Source organism: Argiope bruennichi, chromosome X2, assembly GCF_947563725.1.
Source record: "Argiope bruennichi chromosome X2, qqArgBrue1.1, whole genome shotgun sequence".
Lineage (NCBI taxonomy): Eukaryota > Metazoa > Arthropoda > Arachnida > Araneae > Araneidae > Argiope > Argiope bruennichi.
The window spans coordinates 70,385,888-70,408,891 of NC_079163.1; the positions used below are offsets into that span (position 1 = coordinate 70,385,888).

The 23,004-nt window shown below is 29.5% G+C and overlaps 1 protein-coding gene across 6 annotated transcripts in view; it reads left to right on the forward strand.

Moving 5' to 3' along the window:
- Positions 1–23,004, forward strand: part of LOC129960447 (RIMS-binding protein 2-like) — a 104,690-nt gene that overhangs the window by 48,282 nt on the left and 33,404 nt on the right. For 3 of the 6 annotated variants that reach the window (XM_056073884.1, XM_056073885.1, XM_056073889.1), the window contains exons 15-18: positions 3,547–3,720; positions 6,520–6,662; positions 12,661–12,825; positions 22,034–22,126. In XM_056073884.1, coding sequence (XP_055929859.1) covers positions 3,547–3,720; positions 6,520–6,662; positions 12,661–12,825; positions 22,034–22,126 — 575 coding nt within the window. The remainder of the gene's footprint in view (positions 1–3,546; positions 3,721–6,519; positions 6,663–12,660; positions 12,826–22,033; positions 22,127–23,004) is intronic. The other 3 variants (XM_056073886.1, XM_056073887.1, XM_056073890.1) reach the window with 3 other exon arrangements.

Below are 23,004 nucleotides of genomic sequence, written 5' to 3' on the forward strand. Positions count from 1 at the left end.
TTAAAAAGTTTTATGTTATTTAAATCTTAACTGTTATATTTGCTTACAAAATTAAAAAAAATGATATTAAATGGTGAAACTTTCATTAATTTGATAAGATTAAAGCATTTAATATTATGATTTACAAAACTAACAAACATTGGAAAATTAAATATGTACCACCCCTTAAAAATATTTTTTTTAAAAATGTGACTAAATTTTAAATGCTATTTTGAAGATTGTTTTGGGGTGAATTTTTCAATCGAATATAGCAAATTTTTATTTGTGAGGAACAAGGTCATTTTTCTATAAATCCTTATGTCCGAAAGAGTTAACAAAGAAAGATGTTTGAGAAAAATTTCTAGCTGTATAAATTTTTAAAAAAATTATTTAAATACAAATAAAAAACCACGTTAACTAGGAAGGATATAGGTTATTCAACCATCAAACAGAAACATATTATTACATGTAAAAAGTATTTTAATAGTTTTATATATTTTTCAAATTACAAAAGTAAACTTTAAATCAAAAATGCTAAAGACGAAAATCAGTTTCATTCAAAATAAAATCATACAGCTGAGTAAAGAAAAATATTAGCATATTATAAAGCCTATAATTAAGACGTAAAACTAGAGAAAATAATATAAAAAATATAGACGAACGAGATGTATTGTTTATTACCTCAGTGAGCAACAATTTAGGGCTAACAACCATAAACGAAAATTTATTCTCAACCAAGATAAGAATTGATTATATATTCTATCATGCATTATCATATGTAATGATACAGGGATAATTCTTGTCATGGAACAGCACTATTACTACTGAAACAAGTACAGAATGTGTTTATAACATCTTCTGCTGTCTGAGTAGGTAAACTTATTTAAAATGTGATAGCAAGAATTGTAAACCAAAACCGGAAATAAAAATAAGACAGCCACGAAAATGTAGAAGCAATGGAAAATCACCTAAGAAGCAATAAGAAATTATCATAGTGAATCTTTTTTTCTCGGGTTGTCAGACTGAATACTAGTATATCCTCCTTATCCCCTAGTATCCCCGTCTTAAGAAATCGTACTCATCGTACAAAAAGTTTCCCGTCCGAGCTTGCCATTCATATTTTATCTTATTTTATGTGTATTTTATTCGTATTTTATCCTACCTGCTAGAACTCCAACCTCAGTTTTCCGCCTTCCACTGTCCCGACAGCAGTCATTCAAATCACCCCAGATACTTAGGAAAGGTGGTTGTATTTACTTTGTAATTACTTACTAACTTAATTTCATAAACGATGTTATATGGTAATGTAAAATGTAAGAGAAAAACTTTTTAAAAACTCACATAAAAAAAAAAAGGATATTTATGCCATGATGCAAAAAAAAAAAAAAAAAAAAATCTCATTGAACCAACAAGGAATGTACAAGTTTCTACGCGAAATATTTTTTTTTAAGAATCTGAGAAAATACTAAATATCACTACACTATGATAGACATTATTCAAAAATTACAAGTTGATGCACTTGATGGATTAAAATTCTTTTATGTGTACAAATTTTAACGTAAAAAATATTTTTATATAAAATATACTATACAAAATCCTTTTACTGTCTAAATCTTTAATTATCTACCAGTAATTGAAAATAGAATATTTATTGAACCATACTATTTTTAAAAAACCAACAATAGCTCATTTTCTCTACAAGTTATTAATATTTGTTGTATAAGTTCTGCAAATTTTGTTCATAACCGCTGAAGTAAAAGAAAGGTTATCTTCGTTTAAGCAATTGACTCAAGCTTAGTTTTGCACATAGTTAAATAATTACTTTAAGACGAATAAAAGAACTGTCCAAAGATGTATCAAAACAAAAAAAAAATTAAAAAATAGTGATAAAATCGCCGAAGTGTAAAAAACACAATTTCTGTTAATTTCCAATTAATTGAATATTTAATCAATTTTTGAAAGGTTTATAGTATTCTTTCTCATATCTTATATAATAAAGGTTCAAAATTTTATTGAATTCGTCCCCGTTTTTTAAAAGGAGATGTGGAATATAGATACTTACATAGCCAAAGTGGCTTTTATTTATATTAAGATGAACTTGATGTAAAAATAATTGCGGCTTTAAACCACCTGTAAACTTTAATAGCAGGTTTTGGAGACTCGTATTTAAAAAAAAAAATTCTTTCATGTTATGTAATAGTGGTTTTGTTTTTAATATTCAACACAATATTTTTTGTTTGTTTTTTAGATAAAAACAAAGTTACACGTGTTCATTTTGGGACGTAAAGCAACGCAATCTGTTCTTAAAATAACAGTGTATTTAGACAGTTGTAGATACGGACACTGCAGTACAACACAGATTTAAAAACAAACTGTTATAGAAAACAAACAATTTCTATAACGGTTTCAAAAACAATGGAAATAAGAACCTTGAAGATGGAGGAGATAAGGAATCTGTTAAAAGCTAATTAGTGCAACCTGAAAAGTGGCAGTAGAATTTATGATCATCAATAGTAAGGTTTTTGAATCTGGAAAATCAACAAAACGTGACAAATGAGTTCCACTTAAACACAACGAACAACAAAGGACTCGTCGTTATTTGGCTTACTCCGCAATAAGCGAATAAAAATTTCATTCGAAAAATTGTTGTTCCGTTTCTACATTGCTTTGTGGGAATTTAATTACTTGGTGAAATTAAATTTCACACTAATTTGAATATAATTAAAACATCCACTAATCAAGCCTTCAAAGCACTACAATAGAAAATAAAACATTGATTTTTTTTAGTATTTTCCCCATTGGATTTTGGATTTCAAGTAACATTTAATAATAACTGGGTTTCGAATCGAGGATCAAGTTGAAATAACGAATCTGCTTCAGTGGAAAAGAATAAATTCACAAATCACCATGCTGAAGTTGAAATAACTGCGTTGATAACTTCTGTCTTACCCAGTCTAATGATTCCCAAGGTTATGTGATTACATTTTTAATCTGATTAATAAAAACTGCAATTATTTTAGCACAAATCTAATGAAATTCAGTAAACAAAACATAATGTCCATAAAATTGCAAGCACCTGTTGAATTATTGCTTTAAATCAACGCCATCAGATAAAATATTTTTCCTCTTAGAATTTAGTACATAATAGTGAGAATAAGTGATAGATAGTGTTTGATGAAGAATCGACTGAATTAGGACGTGACTCAGAAACCCTCGTTTAGCATCAGAAAGTTTCTAGAAAGAACAATAATTGCAATCTTAACAAATATTATTGATATTTAGAAAATGAATAACTTTCAGAATACAATAATGATGGAAATTTGTATGCTAAAATTTATTTAAATGAAATATTTTAATTTTTTTTTGTAAATTAATTGATTATATAGTAATTTGAAAGAAAGTAATGGCAGATAATCAAAGCAGATTAAAATTCGTGTATTGAATGCTGATAAGTAGATGTCTCATGACTACGCCATGAAGTTTGATACAAAGAATGTTTTTCATTTTTTGATTCTTCAAAAAAAAAAAAAATTGAATCTGATTTCGCAATTATCTTTTTTTTTTCAGGTCTTCCAGATCCACCTGTTAATGTTCAGGTGGAACAGGGTCCGCAAGACGGAACATTATTAGTCACATGGATGCCTGTCATTACAAGTTCGGTTTCGACATCCATAGCACCGGTTATAGGGTATGGAGTGTTTGCTGCAGGAAGACAAATTGCAGAGGTTGAAAGCCCCACAGGTTAGTCTATGCAATGTTACATCATCCTTCAAGTAAAATACAATTCTTCAAAACAAAAATGAGGTTTTCTTCAAATAATAAAGTAGTTATGCTATTTTTATAGACAACAGAAGAAAATAATCGGAAGGAAATATTCAGAACTAACAAATTTATAATGCCTGTTATACAGAATTTTAAAAATACGGATATTCTTGTCTGCCATAGTGAAACCTTGTAACAATTAATTCTAGACTATTCTGGTTATAACAAAAATTTATCGATTCGAAATGAATTCTTATTTGTCTAACATTACATTAATCAAGCTTTTTTATTTGAATATATAAGCGGTTGTCAAATGAAAACTAGATAGATTATATAATGAGCATGGCGCCGTAATTGTTAACGTAGGTAGGTTTGTGTATAGAAGTACTCTCTATTGAGAAACAAGAAGGAGCAGCGGAACGTTCAAAGTTGCATCATTTGTCTGTTAGACGTGCTTGAAATGAGGTCAGGAGTCGCGCGTGCGTCTGACATCACTATAGAGGCTGGGGAAAAGGAACAGCGTGTTTTAATGCTTTTTTTTTTTTTTTTTAACAACGGAATAAGTGTTAAGAAGTGAAACTCGTGCCTGAATATTTGTTTGCTATAAATGGCGAATACAGCATATCGCGCGCGCGCGTGTGTGTATTTAAGTGGAATAAACTAGAAAGACGGTCGACTGTCATTGAAAGACATCTAGCAGCCGGGACAAGCTCATTGTATCATTATTCCTTCAGTCATTACTGCGGTGAATACTACAGTCAGAAAGCACCGATGGCAGAAAGTAGAAGACATTTGGCTCATGTTGAGCATTAGTCACAATACCGCTCACGCCATCTTGATAGAACATCTGAAGTGCTGGAAAACCTGTGTGCAGTAAGTTCCCCACAGCCTCACTGAGGAGTAGAAGTTGAACAGATAGAAGTTACACAGAATGTCGATATCACTACGGTACTTGCAGAGGTATCACGATGAAAAATACCGTTTTCTGTCCCGTATTGTAGAGGGGTATGAAAGACGGTGTCGTCATTTTGAGTCAGAGAGCAAGAGCCAACAATAAAAGCACATGGATTCACTTCCACTGAAAAAAAAATCCAAAATCATGCTCGTTAGATATGTGGAAATCCTTATGATCTTCTCTTTTAATGCAAGAACCCGCTCTCATTGAATTTTTCGGAACACGGTGTCGCAATTCAATTTTTGCACAGTGCACAGTCCATGGTTTTACCATCAAGTGCAAATGCCCAAGAATGTTGATAGACGGTATCATTCTGTTGCAGGATAATGCTCTCCAAGTTACCAAGAATGTTAAGACTATACTCCAAAAGTTTCGTTGGGAAGCTCTCACACATTCATACGGTCCAGATCACTTCTCATGCGATTTCCATATTTTTAGACTGAAAGAAAGACATTCATAGGAGTCGATTTCCGAGTTTCTTTGGACGAAGATGTTTACCCTTAGGTACAATCATGGTTCCGCGGGCAACTGTAAACATTTTTCCATGAGGACATTGACGGTCTTGCCTCACAATAGGATAATTGTTTTAATATGTTATGGCGATTACTTTTGAAATAATAAACTTCTTACTTACATTTTTTTCATCTGTTTAGTCTTGATTTAATTGGCCCTCTGATAAGTTTGTCTCAGCTTTGATAAGGTACTGCTCTTAATCATATGTAAACATGAAACATTATTCTAGCATTCATACTACCAAACAAATTTATGTGTGTAAAACTTATAATTTATTTACAGGCACATGAATTTCCCAGCTGATCATTTTATTTAAACATAAGTAAGCTTTTAGCTTGCTGTTTTTTACCAATAATATCGGAAACCGAGACATTTCGTACAAAAATTTATGATTTTACTATGACTCAAATTTTTGATATGTTCCTAGATGTTTGTCAATATCATTACCAAACTTGGCCAAATTTATTTCCGAATACATTTTTATAATTTACTAGTGACCATCTTTGCCTAATGATTTTCTCTGTAAAACATAGACAGAGCAATACAATGCGGAAATTATACTGTGCGATTAATCTGTAGCCTGCTCAATGCGATTTCCTTTTGATTAACAATAGTAGCACAAGCTGCAGACCATACGCTACTGCACATTAAGAATTCCCTACGCCAAGCTGCCATAGATAAGCGTCCTTAAAGTGGGCCGTTTTGAAAATGAATTGGATAATTAAAATTCATAGAGCAAGAATCATAAAATCTTCAAAATTCATTAACTAAGATTTTGTTTTTTGCGCATTTATCAATTCAAAGATCGCAAGGAATAATCTTGTTGTGGCTTAAGTTATACTCTAAAATCATTGCATTTGTAGAGACAAAATGTATCATATCATTGTGCTTGCAATAGTTATTTACAGGAGCATTTCGCAAGATCATGTCTTGAGTTAAGAGCCAATCGATTTCAATTTTTATTCTTAAGAAAGGCATAATACTGATATAAACCATTCAAGACATTAGTTAACTTAATCTTAACTGTAAATATTACAACATTACAATGTTATCTATATAATCTTTTACTTTTGTATTCTCATAACATTTCATTATCTTAAGCCGAAAGGGTGTCATCAATATAGAAGTTAGCACTGCCATATCGATTCCATCACATTGGCCTTGTAACAGTAAAAGAAGCAATAAAAACTTTGAAGTTAACTAAAGAGTGATAATATTCTAAATCCAGAATAAATCTGTTATTACAAATTTGCTGTCATTAATTATTGAGCATTCATTGATTTAGAAGCTCATTTTTATGAATTTTTCAGGCGATCATGCCCTGATTGATGGTTCTCAACTATTAGCAATGAACAAAAAGTGCATTACAGTCAAGAGTAAATCTTCAGAAGGTTTTTCGAGTGATTCTCAAATCTGCGTAGTTCCAAATGAGCTCCTGAGGAGTATGCAAAAGGTGAATAAGCTTTTTTCTTTTCTTTTTTGGTTTAACTTAGAATATTTAAAATTAGAATAAATTAGATTGATTATCTATGAATACCTCTGCCATGTGAACAAAGTTCATCCCCATCCCAGATTTAATAATCTCCAAACTATCAGAAAAATCATTAAAAAAAACCCTTGACATGAAATTTTATAGCTTATTTATACAAATGATTCTCCAAATGCTTATATTGATATAACAACAATTTATAATGATGATTCTTCTTTAAAAACTCATATCAATATGAAATTTAGAATTATAAATTAAAAGGTTGTAGTAGATGGTGTCGTATAAAATATTCGAAATCAGATTGCATCTTGCCTCTTAGTGTTGTAAATTATCGTATGTAAATTTAAAATATTTAAACAAATGGTAATATCAGAAAAAAAATTATCGTTTTTTCTAAATAATTTTATAATTCAAAATGCCAAATATTATTATTAAAACACAGCAAGCTGAAATCAAACAACTGCTATATAGGATCCAACTCAAAATTAATGAACCTGGCATTTTAAAACATAATTCCGTGCAAATTATTTTTAATTCCAGGGAATTCTTGCAGCTATGCTTAAAGAGTGATTTTGTCCTCGGACTCTTTGAAGGTTCAGAAAAATGGACCATTTAGCACAAAAGATTGCTATTTAAGTTAGAGAAAGGGATAAATAAATCTGTTGTTGAAATACAACAGTATGAAATAGACTTCGCTTTTTCCTATAGTAACAAAAAAAAATGACTGTAATAGTAAGCATAAAATTTTTCAGATTTAAATTCATTTGACTTAACTTTGACTTTTAGTTAATAACTATTCGTGAATGTTTAGTTTTTCATTTATGATTAAATTTTAATGGATAAAATATATTAATGAGTATTATACATTTTTAATGCATAACTGTTATTATAAATTAGCTCCAATTTGCGAATCAGAAAACATTCTATTCAAAAAATTAAAAGCACCTTTACAAAAATGCTTCCAATCAAGAACAAAAAAAAAAAAAAAAATGCCAGGAGGTGTGTGACGCAAACTAGGTTTTGACAGAATGTAATAGATAGTTATCTAAAAGGAAGAACAATGCAGAAAGGAAATTAGTCAAGGTTGAAACGATTAAAAGACTTTTATCCAGTTGTTCGAACGACAGAATAAAATGACTTATTGTTCCACGTGTTGTTGAATAAGGCTCAGACAATGAGAGTTTGCTTTCAAAAAGAATTTCTTAATAAACGTCATAGTGCAATTTTCATCCTTCGAGTTCTCATCTTGTTTTCCATAGAAGAATAATTCTTGGTTAATTATTACAGTTTCTATTGTTTTAATTTTAAAACTCTTTAAGAATTTAATGAAGTAAAAGAATAATTAAAGATTCGTTTTTATTTTACACATTACAATTTTTCCGCTTTCATAAGTCATTCATGATTATTCTATTTTTAATGCAAAAAATTTGCAGAGTAATTATTATGAGATAATATCTTGCAATTTAAAGTAAATGTACATTTTTATTTGTATTAAGATTGATATCAAAAGGATAATTTTACTTTCGGGGTTTTCTTATATTGGTTAGATATTTTGTCTGATTTTATTTAAGAAAATGAATGTCAAATTTTTCATAAATTACTTCTGTCGAATTTTCGAACGAAATTTAAATATATACATCTGAAACTAATTTATGTCTCGCAGACAATTCTGCAGATAAGGATACGTGATTATTTTCTGAACATTCAGCTTTTATTGAAAATTATTCTTTTTAGTTTTATGAGATGACAAACGTATCAGGAATGTTTCTAATGATGCATTTTATTCACATTTCGAACACCATCAATATTCCCCGAACTTTCAATCCACCAGAATCATCTCAAAAGACTGATCAAGCATTTGATTTTTTCTTAAACTGTTATCGGAACAAAAACTTTTAGCCCACAGAATTTTTTTTAATTATTTTTTCAAAACATGGATTTCTATTAATGTTAAGAAGCACCCTCATCACTACCTGTATAACATATATTCATTGTCATATATTTATATCACATAAATAGTCATCATAAATTGTACTTATAAATAACTACTTTCTTCAACCTATTGCAATAAATAACCTTAACAAAAGTTGGAACAAAATCAAATATATTATTGCAAATATAGTATTTCTAAGTGAAAATGTTTTTATTCGCTTATCTAAACAAATCTTTTCATTTTTTTTTCATTGGTAAAGATTTTAAATAATTTAATGATTGTAATAACATTAATTGTAGCTATTACAATTATAGGTGATTTAGTCTAAAAATGGTTTCAGATGACCTATCTCTTGAAAAATACATGCTTTGATATACAAACTGCATATTATTATTAAATCCTGGGAACTTGTAATATATTATGTTCAAATTGAAAAAAAAAAACCCAAAATTTTTACAAAATATAATTATTTATTTGAAAGGGATTACAGCCTATATAAGAAATTTCAGGATATTTTTACTTTTTAAAAATCGAAATAAAGAGTTTTAAAAAAATTATAATTTTGGTTCTCTTTCATTATTTTTCCTTGTTTTCTAAACAAATCAGCCTTGTGAAGGAAAAGATTGTAATGAACTAAACATATTTTGATTCCATCATAAACGCAAGAATCTGATCAAGGCGCCAAGAAACACATTCAAAAAATGTTAATTTTTGAGTTTAATTTATACTGATTTAATTTTCGTTTAATTATAGCAAAATAAATAAATAGGCAAATAAGTCATAATAACGCACTCATCCCGCTCACTTTTCATAGCTCTGAAGTGCTCATGCAGTGTATCTATTTCAGTAAAGAGGTGTCGGTCGATAACATTAAACATTGTCTAATCCTAAACCACTAATATGTCAACATCAATGTCATAAGACAAAAATACACGTTAATTATGATTAAAGGTGACCCTTCTCAGACTTCTGCAGAGCCCATGCAAGTTAAAGTACTTCCTCGAAACTTGATTTATGTGTCTTGTGGAATACGGGGAAAAGAAAATTGCAGAAAAGGCCTTAAATTTTGACTATTAGATAGTGCTTTTTATGCAATATAGGAAGGTCTCGATGCAAAACAGAAATATTTAAAAATAACAGCAGTTAGTGCCGTAAAATCGTTCATATAATTAGAGAAAAAAAGATTGAACTTTAATGGTCAAGTTGTTTTATAGAACTGGCTTGGTCTCGACGCTTGAGAAGTTTGCAAAAAAAGCCTTTTGTCTGGAAGAATGGATTAAAAAAGATTATTGGGGAGTTTGGTGTGCTACCACTAAGAGGACAGAAATGAATTTTAAATGAAAATGTCGAAAGAGTCCCTATTATTCTGATTACTCGGGTTCTCAATATTTTTTGTTAAGTGCTTGAACGGTGTCGTGTGATTTATCTCTCCCTAGGTCTAAGATACATGAGGTTCTGTAATCCATTTTAAAGTGGTATACATACAAGATCCACGTAGTGCAAAAGTTGCAATCTCAAGATCTGGAACAATGCTTTGATTTCTGGCTAGTATAGCCACTGACAATGCATGGCCTTAGAACATTTTGTGGTCAGATGAGGCGTATTTTACCCTAAACAGTGTATATTCAGAACTGTCGCATATGAGAAACAAAGCGGCCTAACGTAGTGCAAGAACAGCCTCTGCATTCTGATTTCATGGCTATATGAGGTGATTTTATTCTATGCTTTTTTTTCTTTGAGTAGAACACTCCTCAAGGGCCTAAAGCTTGTATCAACAAGGGCGCATATTATAGCGAATTCTTACGTGCCTTACAAGAACGCGAATGTTTAAGAACTATTGTCTTCATGCAAGAAAGTGCAACACCCATTTTATCTGACAAGTGAAGGAACTGCTTCGCACCCACTTTGGGGATGGTCGAGTAATTTCGATACATTTTCTGACTGCCTGTCCTCGATGTTTTCCAGACTTGAATCTCTGATTCTAGTTCTTGAAAGATCGTCCCTATGCAGAAAGTATACGAACTCTACCCGAATTGAAAGTAAGAATAGCAAGCTATGTTGCTACAATTCCTCCAGAAACACTTCGGGCTGCTGTTGAACAAGCTATAATGCGCTGTGAACGCATGGTTGACACAAATAGAATACAGATTGAACAAAGATGTTATTAAATAAAGTTTTGCGTTAAAAGCTTATGTTTTTGCTCTTTATGTGCCACCTTTTCACCTAGTGGTCGAAATTTGTGCAATTAATTTTTGTAACAGATTTCTTTTCCCTGTGATTCAAATAACGCATACACCAAGTTTAAACAAAATATGTCAAACAGAATGGTCTCTGATTAGGATCACTTGAATTATAACCATCCTGTAGTTTATACTCTAATCAAATTTGAGAATCCCTCATGATTTTGTTGAAAAAGCTTTTATATTCCATGATAGTGTAGTTCTTTTTTAATCATGTTTTGATCTCGTACTGCAATCTAATATCAAATTTGCATCTTAACACAAATCATTGCAGTAGTAATTTTTGGAAAACTCAACATCCTTTATAAAAAAAAAGAATATTCTTAATATAATTTTTCTCTACAAGTAGAAGAGGAAAATATTTAATGAAACTACTATAAGTCTGCCAAAATACCGTATCTGTCTTAAACAATACATTATAAAATTCTGATTATTAATTCTGAAGATTATCTATGAAGGCTGTAATATTTTGTAGTGATAATGTCGCATTTTTTCTTACTGTGAAATAAAGGCAAAATACTACAAAAACAACAACAAAAAATTTTTTCTAATTATCTGCATCTTAAACCAAAGATGTCACAATGCATAGTTGGTCAAAACAAATACATATAAAGCAGTTCGAAAGAACCATAAAAAATGAATGACATTCAGAAGTTAATTGTGAACATGTTTATTACGCTGAGGAAGCATATTTTTTCATCTGGTCACAAATGTATGTAATCTTATTTTAAACCAAATATACCTGATTCGAAAATATATATCCCAAAAATATCCATAGCATTACATTTTTTTGCCACTGAGGACATGAGAATAGAGCATTTCTCATCTGGGTGATCCATATATTCATAAAAAATCACATATCTTTAATAACAGTATCAATAGGAATCATTTCTTTATATTTTTGTGTTTAAGTGTTAAGAATTTAATTTTGGTGGAATGAATTATCATTCTTTATATGTATTTATTTTGCAATCATATGTATTATTCCTATTTCATAGGAAATCATTTTATCTTACAGTGAATGAAGAAAATTATTTTAACACTTTCTGTATACATCCGTTTCATATTATGTGTAGCACTGTAATCAGAAGCAGTGATAAAAGTTTTTGTGAGTGAAGTAATCTTTAAATCATTTAAAAATTTTGGTAATTTTATTTCTTTCTTGTTGCTTTTACATCTTCCAAACATTCCTCATTAAATAAGAAAGGTTAAAACATTCAACTTAAATTATTGTTTGGTGTCTTTAATATGTTTTCATACGCTGATTTTTTAGAGATTTTATTTGTGGTTTTGAAATAATTTTGAAATATCGATTATCTTTTGAAGTACAGTTGCAGCTTAAACATTTAAAAATATCAGTATGACCATTTACAACGATCTGTACTTAAATTACTTTCGATTGCAAGTTGTATTCTCAGTATGAGGAATTTTTATACTATGTAAAATATGAAATAAAGGAAATTGTATACTCTTAAGCATTGGTTAAATATTCTCAGTACAATTAAGTTTTCGTTTTCATATATTGTCATGCAGGAAGACAGTTGGATCTCGCCGGTTGAGTTCATTCTTTAAGGACCTATAATTTCTAAAATAAAGAAGGATTTGTTACAAAGGGCGATTAGGTAAAATTTGAGTCGAAAATAAAACTAATTAGGTCATATTAGACCAGAGTAAATACTTACAATTGAGCTGGCTCTTAAGTCTGTCCTATGTTCTGGAATCGCCGAGATCTAACTGTAGTCACACAAATATTCTTCTTTATGATAAAATCCATTTCTGTCGATCACAGAGTGTGATCCTGAGAGGCCGGATGTTCGACGAACGGACGCCACGCGAGAGGCGTAGCTCGAGCTCGGATTCCGAATCAGACACTGAGCTTACAGAGTTGCTCAACCACGTTAACCGCAGAGCTCGAGCATTTGATCCATTGGATTCACCCTTCTCATCATCCAAGGTACCTTCGAAAACGTCTCGGATTGTGTTTAGTGTCGGTGTTGTCGTAGATAAAAAAACTTTGTGTGTGTTTTTTTTGGTGAATGTCTTAAAAGGAAAAGAGAAATTCGTTTCAACAAAACCGCGCTTGGTGACCAGGTGTTTAGAGATCATTAATTTTTCGTTCTAGCAAATTTATTATGAGAGTGTCATCTCATTTACACAAATAATTATGTCGAATTTAGCTTTATTAAAATAATAATTGGAATCGATTTATGTGACATGACAGACACATGACTTCACAATATTTAACTAAATGCTGCGCTGTGGAACGAAGTGACAAGCACTTAACATTTAATATTGTATTATGATTGTTTGTTTGGATTTTGCTTAAACTCTTTGAAGTGAAAAAAGTGCTGAATTCTTCAGATTTTGGCTGTATTAATGCAAAAAGGAATACTTCTGTAGAGCGGAAAGAGTTTTTTAAATCTCCGCTTAACTAATCTGAGTCATTAAAAGCACAGACTGTGAATATTAGAAGAGAAATATTTAAGCTTAAATGATAATGCACTCAAAGGATTTTTCCAATACACTTATATTTACACTAAGTGGCGAAAATATTAAGAACACCCTTTTACACAATATTAATCGTGTTGAACATCATCTGGCTTTGATGATAGTAGATATAATTTTACTCATGGAGTCTACATGTTGCTGAAATCGTTGAGAAGGAATTTAGAACATGCTAATAAAATGCAGCTCTTAATTCTATCAAATTGTATCGTTGTGTTTCAGAGCTGTGGACATCTCATTTCATCCTACTAATATCCCCCGCATAGATTATGCCATCTGCGTGATTTGGGGGTGGGGGATCTGGACTAACAGATAAGGCAGCATTCTTCCACTTATCAAATACGTAATATCAATTTTTGCTTAGTCCACAGGAGCCATTTTTTTGGGGGGGGGGTGATTTGTAGCGATATCAACGAAATTTTCTTTGCTTGTCGGATATTAAAATTAATTCATTACAAAATTCATCTTGTAGAGAGATCCATGGATATTTTTGCAGCAATTCTTTGCTGTATATCGCTGCTGTTACATCGTAGAAGTTTTGTTGTTGCATATAATGCCTGTCATCTGGCACTTTTTTCTTTCAAATGCAATTTCTACCCCTATCTGTTGATTAGAGCCACTGTTATATAATATAAAACCAAATATATAAGTGGTTTCGGAAATAAATAGAACCGGCTCCTCTTGGGCCCACAAAATCACTCGTACATCTCTTCTTCGTTTTGTGCTTAGTTTATTTAGTACTAACTGATATACCCGGCTTTGACCGAGGTCAATACTACTGAATGTGAAATTTTTTTAATACACGTAATCTTTGGACTCTTTTATTAAAAGGAGAGTATCGACCTGAAATTCAAAATCATTCAGTAACTCCACTTATCCAAATCAGTGAAATACGAGCAAATGATAAGCGATTACAATTAATATTTCAAGAATTATCAGCAGTAGAACAATCAGAATGTAAAATTAACATAATGAAGATTAAATGTCATTCAATATGCTAACAAAACTTCACTTAATAATGTAGCAAAATCATCACAATACAGAACATTAAGAAACTGACAAAACATTAAAAAGCTGAACATGATGAAACAAAAAATGTATCCTTTCACATTATAAAAGTCAGAATGAAAGTAAATCCTGTAGTCAAAATAACGACACCTATCCGATATAATTCAAATCGCTCTCTAAATAAAATAATCGGTTTAAAATGCCCTTTTGACAGAAAGAGATAGGGCTGTAGAATCTTCAGAATTAGTACTAAACATAAGATATTTTCAAGACATTAAATAATTGAATATTACAAAATTATATAAAACTTAACGTTCCCGTTATAATTCAAATTGTAAATAACACACTGTGCTTGTGTTAAAATAGATTTTAACCCCTTTAAACGCAAGGAAAATTAAGTTAAAAGATTTTAATTGTTTTTTGTTCTTTCTTAATTTAATTCAGAAATACATCAGAATAAATCCGAAAGATCCATTCATTAACAGTACTTAGTTTTCAACGCAAAAACCACTAAAAAAACTAGTAGGCGAAACACTTTTAAAACCTTACCTCATTGGGGTAGAGAAAAAAAAACTGTGCAGTCTCTAAAATTTAACAGGCGGTGAAAATAGTTTAACACACTGCGCATACGAAAATAATATTCTACGCTATCAGAGGTCTTGCCTCATTGATGTATGAAAGGAATAAGGAACCTTCTCCCGTCGGCGTAGGAAAATAATTAGAAAGATTCGAGACGCGAAAAAAGCTTTTAATTAATAAAAAATCAAGTATTCTGTTAATCTTCACGAAACTTTCCATAAATCGTCTTAGTGCCTCAATACATGTGTATGCAAAATTTGAATAAAATCTGCCCAATAGTTTTTTAGTCTATAGAGTACGCACATAAACAAAGATTGCCTTTTATATATATATATATATATATATATATATATATATATATATATATATATATATATATATATATGAGAGAGAGAGAGAGAGATTTGAATAAAATATGTCAGTAGATTTTTTAGACTCTAGAGGATACTCATAAACAAAGATTACCATATATATATAGATTTCTGACTAAATGAAGCTTTATTTTTTGCATTGAATCTGATTTATAACGTCAGCATGCTTGCTGTAGGCGTGTGGTGTTCCTAGTATTTTGGCGACTTAGTGTATATTGATTAATTAAATATATAAAGGGAGAGTTTAAAAAAAAACTCATTTTTTTTTTACTTCCCTGTGGTAAGAGAATTCTTTCTGTCACGTCCATCAAAGCTAGTACAAAGTAAAACAATCATTAAAATTCTTTCACTATATTAATTGCTACCTTTCAATTCGAAAGTTCTTGCAAGTATGAGATGATGAGACTATTTCCAACAACACTAAAAACGTCCTTTTGCTGTATTCCGCCTTTTCTTTTTTTTTTTTTTTTTTTTTTTTTTTTTTTGCAAATTTTTGAACCATTTAATACATTTTTTCAGGATGATACATCTCCATTTGACTTGAAATTCCAAGTCGTTTTTTTTATATGAATATGGGCCCTTTCACGGGGATATTTGATGCTCAGCATTATGCTAAAAATGTAATTCAAATGTCATTAACTTCAGGAAATTCGACTTCGTGCATGAAGTTTCAATGAAGCGAAATTTCAGTGTACTGTGCTTTATCCTTGACTTTTTTACGATCAAAACAATGGTTATTCAAACCTGAAACTGGGATATTCTATTTTTTTATTGGTTCTACTTTTGTTAATTCTACAGTTTTATCAAATTCTTTTAAAATTTTATTCTTATCATTCAGTGAAATTGTTTTATGCTTTCCATATAAGAAACAAGGTTTTAAAGAAACAAGCATAATAGAAATATTTTTTTAAAAAAATCGTAGAATGTAAATGTAAATGTGTAGAATGTAAAACACAAGAATGTAAATGAAACAATAAAAAATTAATTACAACATAAGATCAAAAATTTGCAAAATATAAGGGAAATAAACAATTATTGCAAGCAGAAAAAGACGAGACAATATTAAAATGGTGCTGATTATTTTGCCAGGCAAGTATCAATTGATTCCACAGGAAAGAAGAGGTAAATAACGCAATTTTTTTCCATTAAAACTTCAATTTTGAATTATCATTAAAGTTAATACATAAAAACTCAGCAAATCTTAATAAAGTTTTTTCAATGAAATAGTTTTTTATCTAATAACAATAAATCAGTATTAATAAAAACTTTATGGGGTTATTAATTTAAAATAAAAGCCTAATAGTTTCTTTAAATATTAAAAATGTATTAGTAATTAAGAAAGATCACCTTCAAATTTAATCAAAGATTCGATCAAATTTAACCAATATAATAGAAAATTCTAAATAACTGTCATTTTATTGTCAAATATTATTATTCTTTCCACCATGCCAGCTGTTTTTTATATTAATTTCATTAATCAGTTAATATTGGAGATTGATTCGATACATAGTAAATAAATTTGTAATTAATTGAATTTCACTGTCAAATGATTTAAGTCGCCAATAACAAATCAGAAAACTGTAATATTATGCTTACCACCAATATATTATCAAAAATATGCAGACACTTTCACATTTGCACGTTTTTACTTCTGAAAGACTGGATAAATTGCCTTTGGATTTAAACCATGTAAAGAATATGCATAAACTTACATTTTAAAGTGAAGATTCAGATTAGAGAGCATTTAGGAAATCAAACAGATTGCAGAAGCAAAAGATTTGGAGCCTTCCCATTTCACAAAAGTCAGAAATGGTTTTCAACTTTCATCGATGATTGTTTTTGCTGGGAGTGATGTATATATTCATTCTGCCAAAAGGAACACATATATTTGGGAAATTATAAAGGATTTTCTAAAGACTTTTAAAGTTTCTGTATGTTTTTTGTTTATAATACGTACAGTTTTTTACGAACAGTCTTGTGAAACTTATAGAATATGTTGCAATGCACTACAAATATAGTATAAAGTAAATATTTCGAATTTCCATGTTACTGAATATGAACCAAATGTGGCATATATAGAGTGTCCATAGTTAAATGACGCTATTTTAAAGTTGTCTATAGACGAAACTATTGTTCATAAAGTTCATAAATTTTTTATTACATAATAAAGGCATTGTAATTTGTTTGTGCGAATAAAATAAATATTTCAAAATTTCATTCCCAGACAGCGTATTTTCATGAGTTGCAAAATTAGCATATATTTACGATTATTTACAAGTTTTATTGCCACAAAACATGTTCAGCATGACGGACATCATTTTCAGACTACCATCTGGAAACGTAAGATAACATTTTCCACAGCTGAAGGCTGTATGTTCTTGGATATGTTACGAATATGTAAAATGTTTGTTTCTTCGTTTTTGTTTTTTCTCCTTCGTTTGCTTAAACCTTTTGTTCAAAAATTAACGAAAATTAATTTTAATTAAATTTTAACGAAAAGGTTTTCGATCGAGTGGAATTATTGAACGAACCTTTTTAAGTTGTTCTTGCATTTCTTGTTCTTTTACAGTTGTTCTTGCATTTGAAGATAAATTTCATAAGACAGCTGGAGTGCCTGCATCGAAAGACATTTCGCCACTTGAATTTATTGTTCTTCCCGTGTAAACTGTGAAGTGGCTGTTTTCTTTGTAAGTTAAAGTTTAGAACAGTGAGCTCGGGAGTACTTGACAGCAGTTGCTGTCAAAGTTGTAAAAAAGAAGGGTTTAAAATATTTTAATTTAAATTTACAGCTCATTTTAAAGAGTTTGTAATTTAATGAGTATGAGTTATTGTGTTAGTGACATGTGAATAAAAAAAAAAAACTATCGTAAAAGTGTAACTCATTAAAAATCTCCCTCTGGCGTTGAAATTTTGAACTATTTTCTTTCTTTGCTGAAACAAATTTCCATCCTTTTATTATGACCTGTACAAAATTTCATAACTCTGAACAGAAGTTTCATCTGTAGACAGCTTTCAAACAGGGTAATTTAGATATGGACACACTGTACTTTTCTTCATTTTTCATACGAGTTCTACAATATTTTGGCTTCCAAATTATATAAAAAAATACTATGTTTTGTGCATGTGCAATTAAAAATTATTCACTGAAAATACTCATATTTCCTTGGAATTCAAAATATTTATTTTATATTTTAATATAAGTACATTGTTAAACATTCTGTTTACATTTAATATTGATAGTATATTGTTAAATATTTTGTAATTTCTCTATATTTTTGCTGAAAACTATGCATAAGCAAAAAATATGCAGAAAAATTTAAGATCTTTTAATAAGTCCTTTATATTTTTTTGAATGCGTGTAATTTTTTAACGAGAATATATTGCTCCTAAGAATGAAAACAATTGTTGAAAGTTGGAATCCATTAACTTTATCCATTCTTTGCCGGTTTCCAAAATGCAGTCGTGTCCGAATCTTCAATTTAAAATATAGATGCATGCATATTCTTTACATGTTCGAAATCAAAGGGTAGCTCTCCCATTCTTTCACAAGAAATTCGAAAAAATTTGTAGATATGAAAGTGTTCGAACATTTTTGACCAAAGAATATAATTAGTTAATCATAATCAATGAGCGTAAGTTTATGACTTTTCGAAAACTTTTTAATAAACTGGCAACAGTTCATAAAAAAAATTATTGAAGGATTATCTAAAAAGGCAAAACTGAAATATACTATCAAAAGTGGATTTTGTTTTTTAAACCCATCTAACAAACATTAGGAAAATCAAGGTTTGGGGTTGCTGAAGAAATGAAGACTAAACATCGCCAATGTTTCTGTCTAGAAATTCCACTGCCTGAATTTAAAACTTTATAAAACCAATGTATCTGTTTCTAACACACACTGCTTAATAAAATGGAAATCATCACTACTAATAGAATGCCCCTTGCGTTGATTATTTGAGAACTGTTCATCACCCTGTTGTGATATAAAATTCAGTTCGTATGCGTCACCAATATTTACGTGATTGTATCCAATTTTCCATTTGATCTATTTATTTTTGATGCTTTTATCTACATATACAAAGCTTTGGTGTCTAACTTTCCGTTATTGGAATATTTGAAAAGAAGTATTTCCCCCCCCCCTTTTAAAAAAAGACGACCATCGTTAATCATCCTTTAGAGTTGGAAATGAAAATCATTGCTTTTTATTACACCTAACTCATGAACAAATATTATTCATTATAAATACAAATCGGCTACTAGTTTTCATATTCAACACAAATTCATGTGAATGACAATTTTAATATTAAAAAAATATATAGATTCTTCAAAATAAACAAGGATATTTTCTTATTTACTATTCTTTAGAGCTTATAGTCTTTTTCGACTCTAAACGCTTCTAGCTGCTTCTCTTTTAATTGCCTATAATACATATTTTTTAATGTATTAAAAGAGTGCTTCAATCCTTTCCATTTAATCGAGAGATTCTGAAAGTATAGATTTGATATAGGTATCTATATTTTAAGTATTAATGATGAATTAATATATTAAAATAATCAAATAAAGATATGGAGTGCATTTTACCTAAAAAATGTTAATGGAGGTTTAATTTGCTCGCGTTTTAATTTAGAACTGGTTTTACTTGGAAGCTAAGAAAGTCAACGAAATAATTCTTAAATATTTGTTCATTAGTTTTTTTTTTTTTAAAAAAAACCTTTAAATTTATAACTTTCTCTCCTCGTACACAAATTATTAGTCTGAATAGCACTAAATGCACATCTCATTCAAGATGCATCTTAATGTGAATATATATAGTAAATTTCCTGAAATTATTCACGTATCCTCCCTTATATCATTTAAAAATTTCCTTTATCTTTTTTATCATTAATTTTAGACAATTTCCATTTTTTTTTAACTTTCATCCTCAAAGTAATTTATATATATAAAGGATATCAATTAACTTTCACCATTATTTACGTTTTCTGAACATGTCTGAAATTAATTATTTAAGAACAAAACTTTGAACATGTACTGAGAAGTTAATAAGTGAGAAAAAGACTGAAAATGAATTCAAATAAAACCTCAAACTGAAAGAGACAGCTACAAAAAAAATGATATGAAGAAGTTTAAAAAGTAAGCGCAGAAAGTCAATTGGACACAGAATTTTGAAAAATAATTTAACTGTCCATGAAATGCGATTATCTTTGGCCTTTTGTTTCTATTGTTCCACTTATCAAGTAAATAAAAACATTTCCGATAAGAAAAACCATCCCTTGAATGAATCATTTCATCGTGAATTCAATTAAGAATTAAAAACTCTCAACTAAAGATTATATAAATAAGCATTTCAATCAAGGCTATTTATGCCATTGTGTCAATCAGTTTTCTCTCTATTAAAATTTATAGCAATAATATTCTGAACAAATGCTATCTGTAACAATAACTTTTTTTATTACTGAGTATGATTTCAATTAAATAAGCCCATAGAAATAAAAGTATGTCCTCATTGTTAATGCAATAAACGAACAACCTTATACTAATTTTTTTAAGTTAAAATCCTAAATAATTTATCTTTGCGTAGATAAATGGGATGGAAAACTGTTATTCAAAATTTATTATTTTTTAATATTTATAACTGGTTTAAACTGCATTCTTTACCACTATTTTCTAAAAGTTAAACAATCAAATTGTTTAAGTAAATAAATATTTAATTTCAAAGCTAAAAACCAAATACACATGCATGTATTCTGAATATCAGAATAATCTAAAGGCTTAATGCATGCTTTTATCGACTGGAAACCATCTAGAAATAGTTCTTCATTATTTGGGATGAATTTGTTATAAATTATTTCTTGAAATTAAAAGTCTTATTAATTCAGCTATGCTATTTTGTTAAATGCAAATGAATAGTCAAAAACATATTATCGGCAAATGAAATGTATTATATAAAGTTCCCGTCCGCATATCAACCTGGTCACCTGTAATTATACGGTAAGGTTATCATCTCGCTATAAAAATGTCAAATAAATTATTATTTAAATTAATTATTCTTTAATATTTGTTTATATATATTATATATGTATCTTTCATTTAAAAGCGTATACATTTTTTATAAATCTAACGTGGCATGCTGTAGTGATTTTGCATGTGTGTAAAATTTTTAAGTGTTTGCATGACTTAAAATCTTTACATTGCTCAAGTAGTATTTTGCTAATAATATTTTGCATTGTTTTTCTAGGTCTATAGTGACGACTAGAAGATTTAGACACCTCTCTAGATTTAGAAACCTATATCTGCAGTATCTAATTTAGTAGCAAATTAGTCTTCAATTTTTTTCCACAATAGTGGCATGAGGCGTAGTTATAAAGCCTTTTTTTAGATTACAACATGCGCAACGCTTTTGCAAACAGCTATTTTATTTTTCATGCAAAGAAAGTATATAAAGGATCATTTAATTCTTAAAAGCACAAAAAGACAATATTGATAGATTATAGGATTAATTTATTAAAGTATATTTGGCATTGAGAAAATTCTCATCATAATAACCAAGAAAAAGAAGCGGATATCATTTCACTTGGCTATTTGAACATATATGTTCCTAAGAAATGAGAGAAGAAAGTGAAACGATCGGTTTATTCCTTGTGATAAAATTCTTTCAATTTACTCTTCCACAATGAAAAGCTTTGAATATTTCTTCGCTAGGGAGATGTCTTAGAAGAATTGCAGATAGAAGGACGCTCCGAATTGTCGGACATAGTCGAGGAAGAGGAAGAAACTTCAATGGATGCGGGAGAGGTTTGTAGTGGAACATATGTCTGATGTTGCACTACATTTCTCTTTATGTGTCGCTTCCTCTCTGTTTAGTTTGCTTTTTTGCTTCTCAAGGTCATCTAAAAATATCCAAATTTAGATCACCTTGCATAAGGCTACCAGACTCGATTTCCTTTTCCTATTTAATGAATTCTTTTAACATAAATCCTACTCTAAATGACTTAGCCTGAACAAATATCTGTTTCCAAAAATAGTAATAGTAATCTTTGATCTCACAGTAACTGTAAAACGATTGGGTTTTAATTCTTCAGTAGAAATGAATTTTTCATTATTTATTCTGATAGCGGACAAAAAGACATGATTCCGTTATTCTTTTAAGAAAGATTCATTCACTAAACAATAATAATGAAACTATTAAATAAGAAAGTACTAATTACTAAAAAGAGAAATTAAGTAAATATCGAGAAATATTCAATACATAATCTACTCAATATGTTAAGCAAATCCCTTAACTAAAGCAAGCTCGTTTAATACAAACATTCTAATAGAAGAATGAATAGAAATTAAAATCTGCTTTTGATTTAAGATTCTTCTGGTAGCCTTCTTTATGCTACAATTCCCCTTTGATTTTTTTTTTTCGTCGCTTATTCATCATAGCAAAAAGTTGCTAAAAGTTATAACAATAATAAATGTTTACATGTTGTTACATACATCAATGTAGACGCAGTTTAATATAGGTTTTCTTGCTTTCAAAAAATGAAGACAAGAAATGTAAGGTAATATTGGACACTGAATTCTGAAAAAATAATTTAAACTAAAATGTCCTCTTCATTCACATTTTTTTTTCTTTTTTGCGAAGTGTGTGTTAGTGATATAAAAGCAATTAAAGCTTCTAATGAATA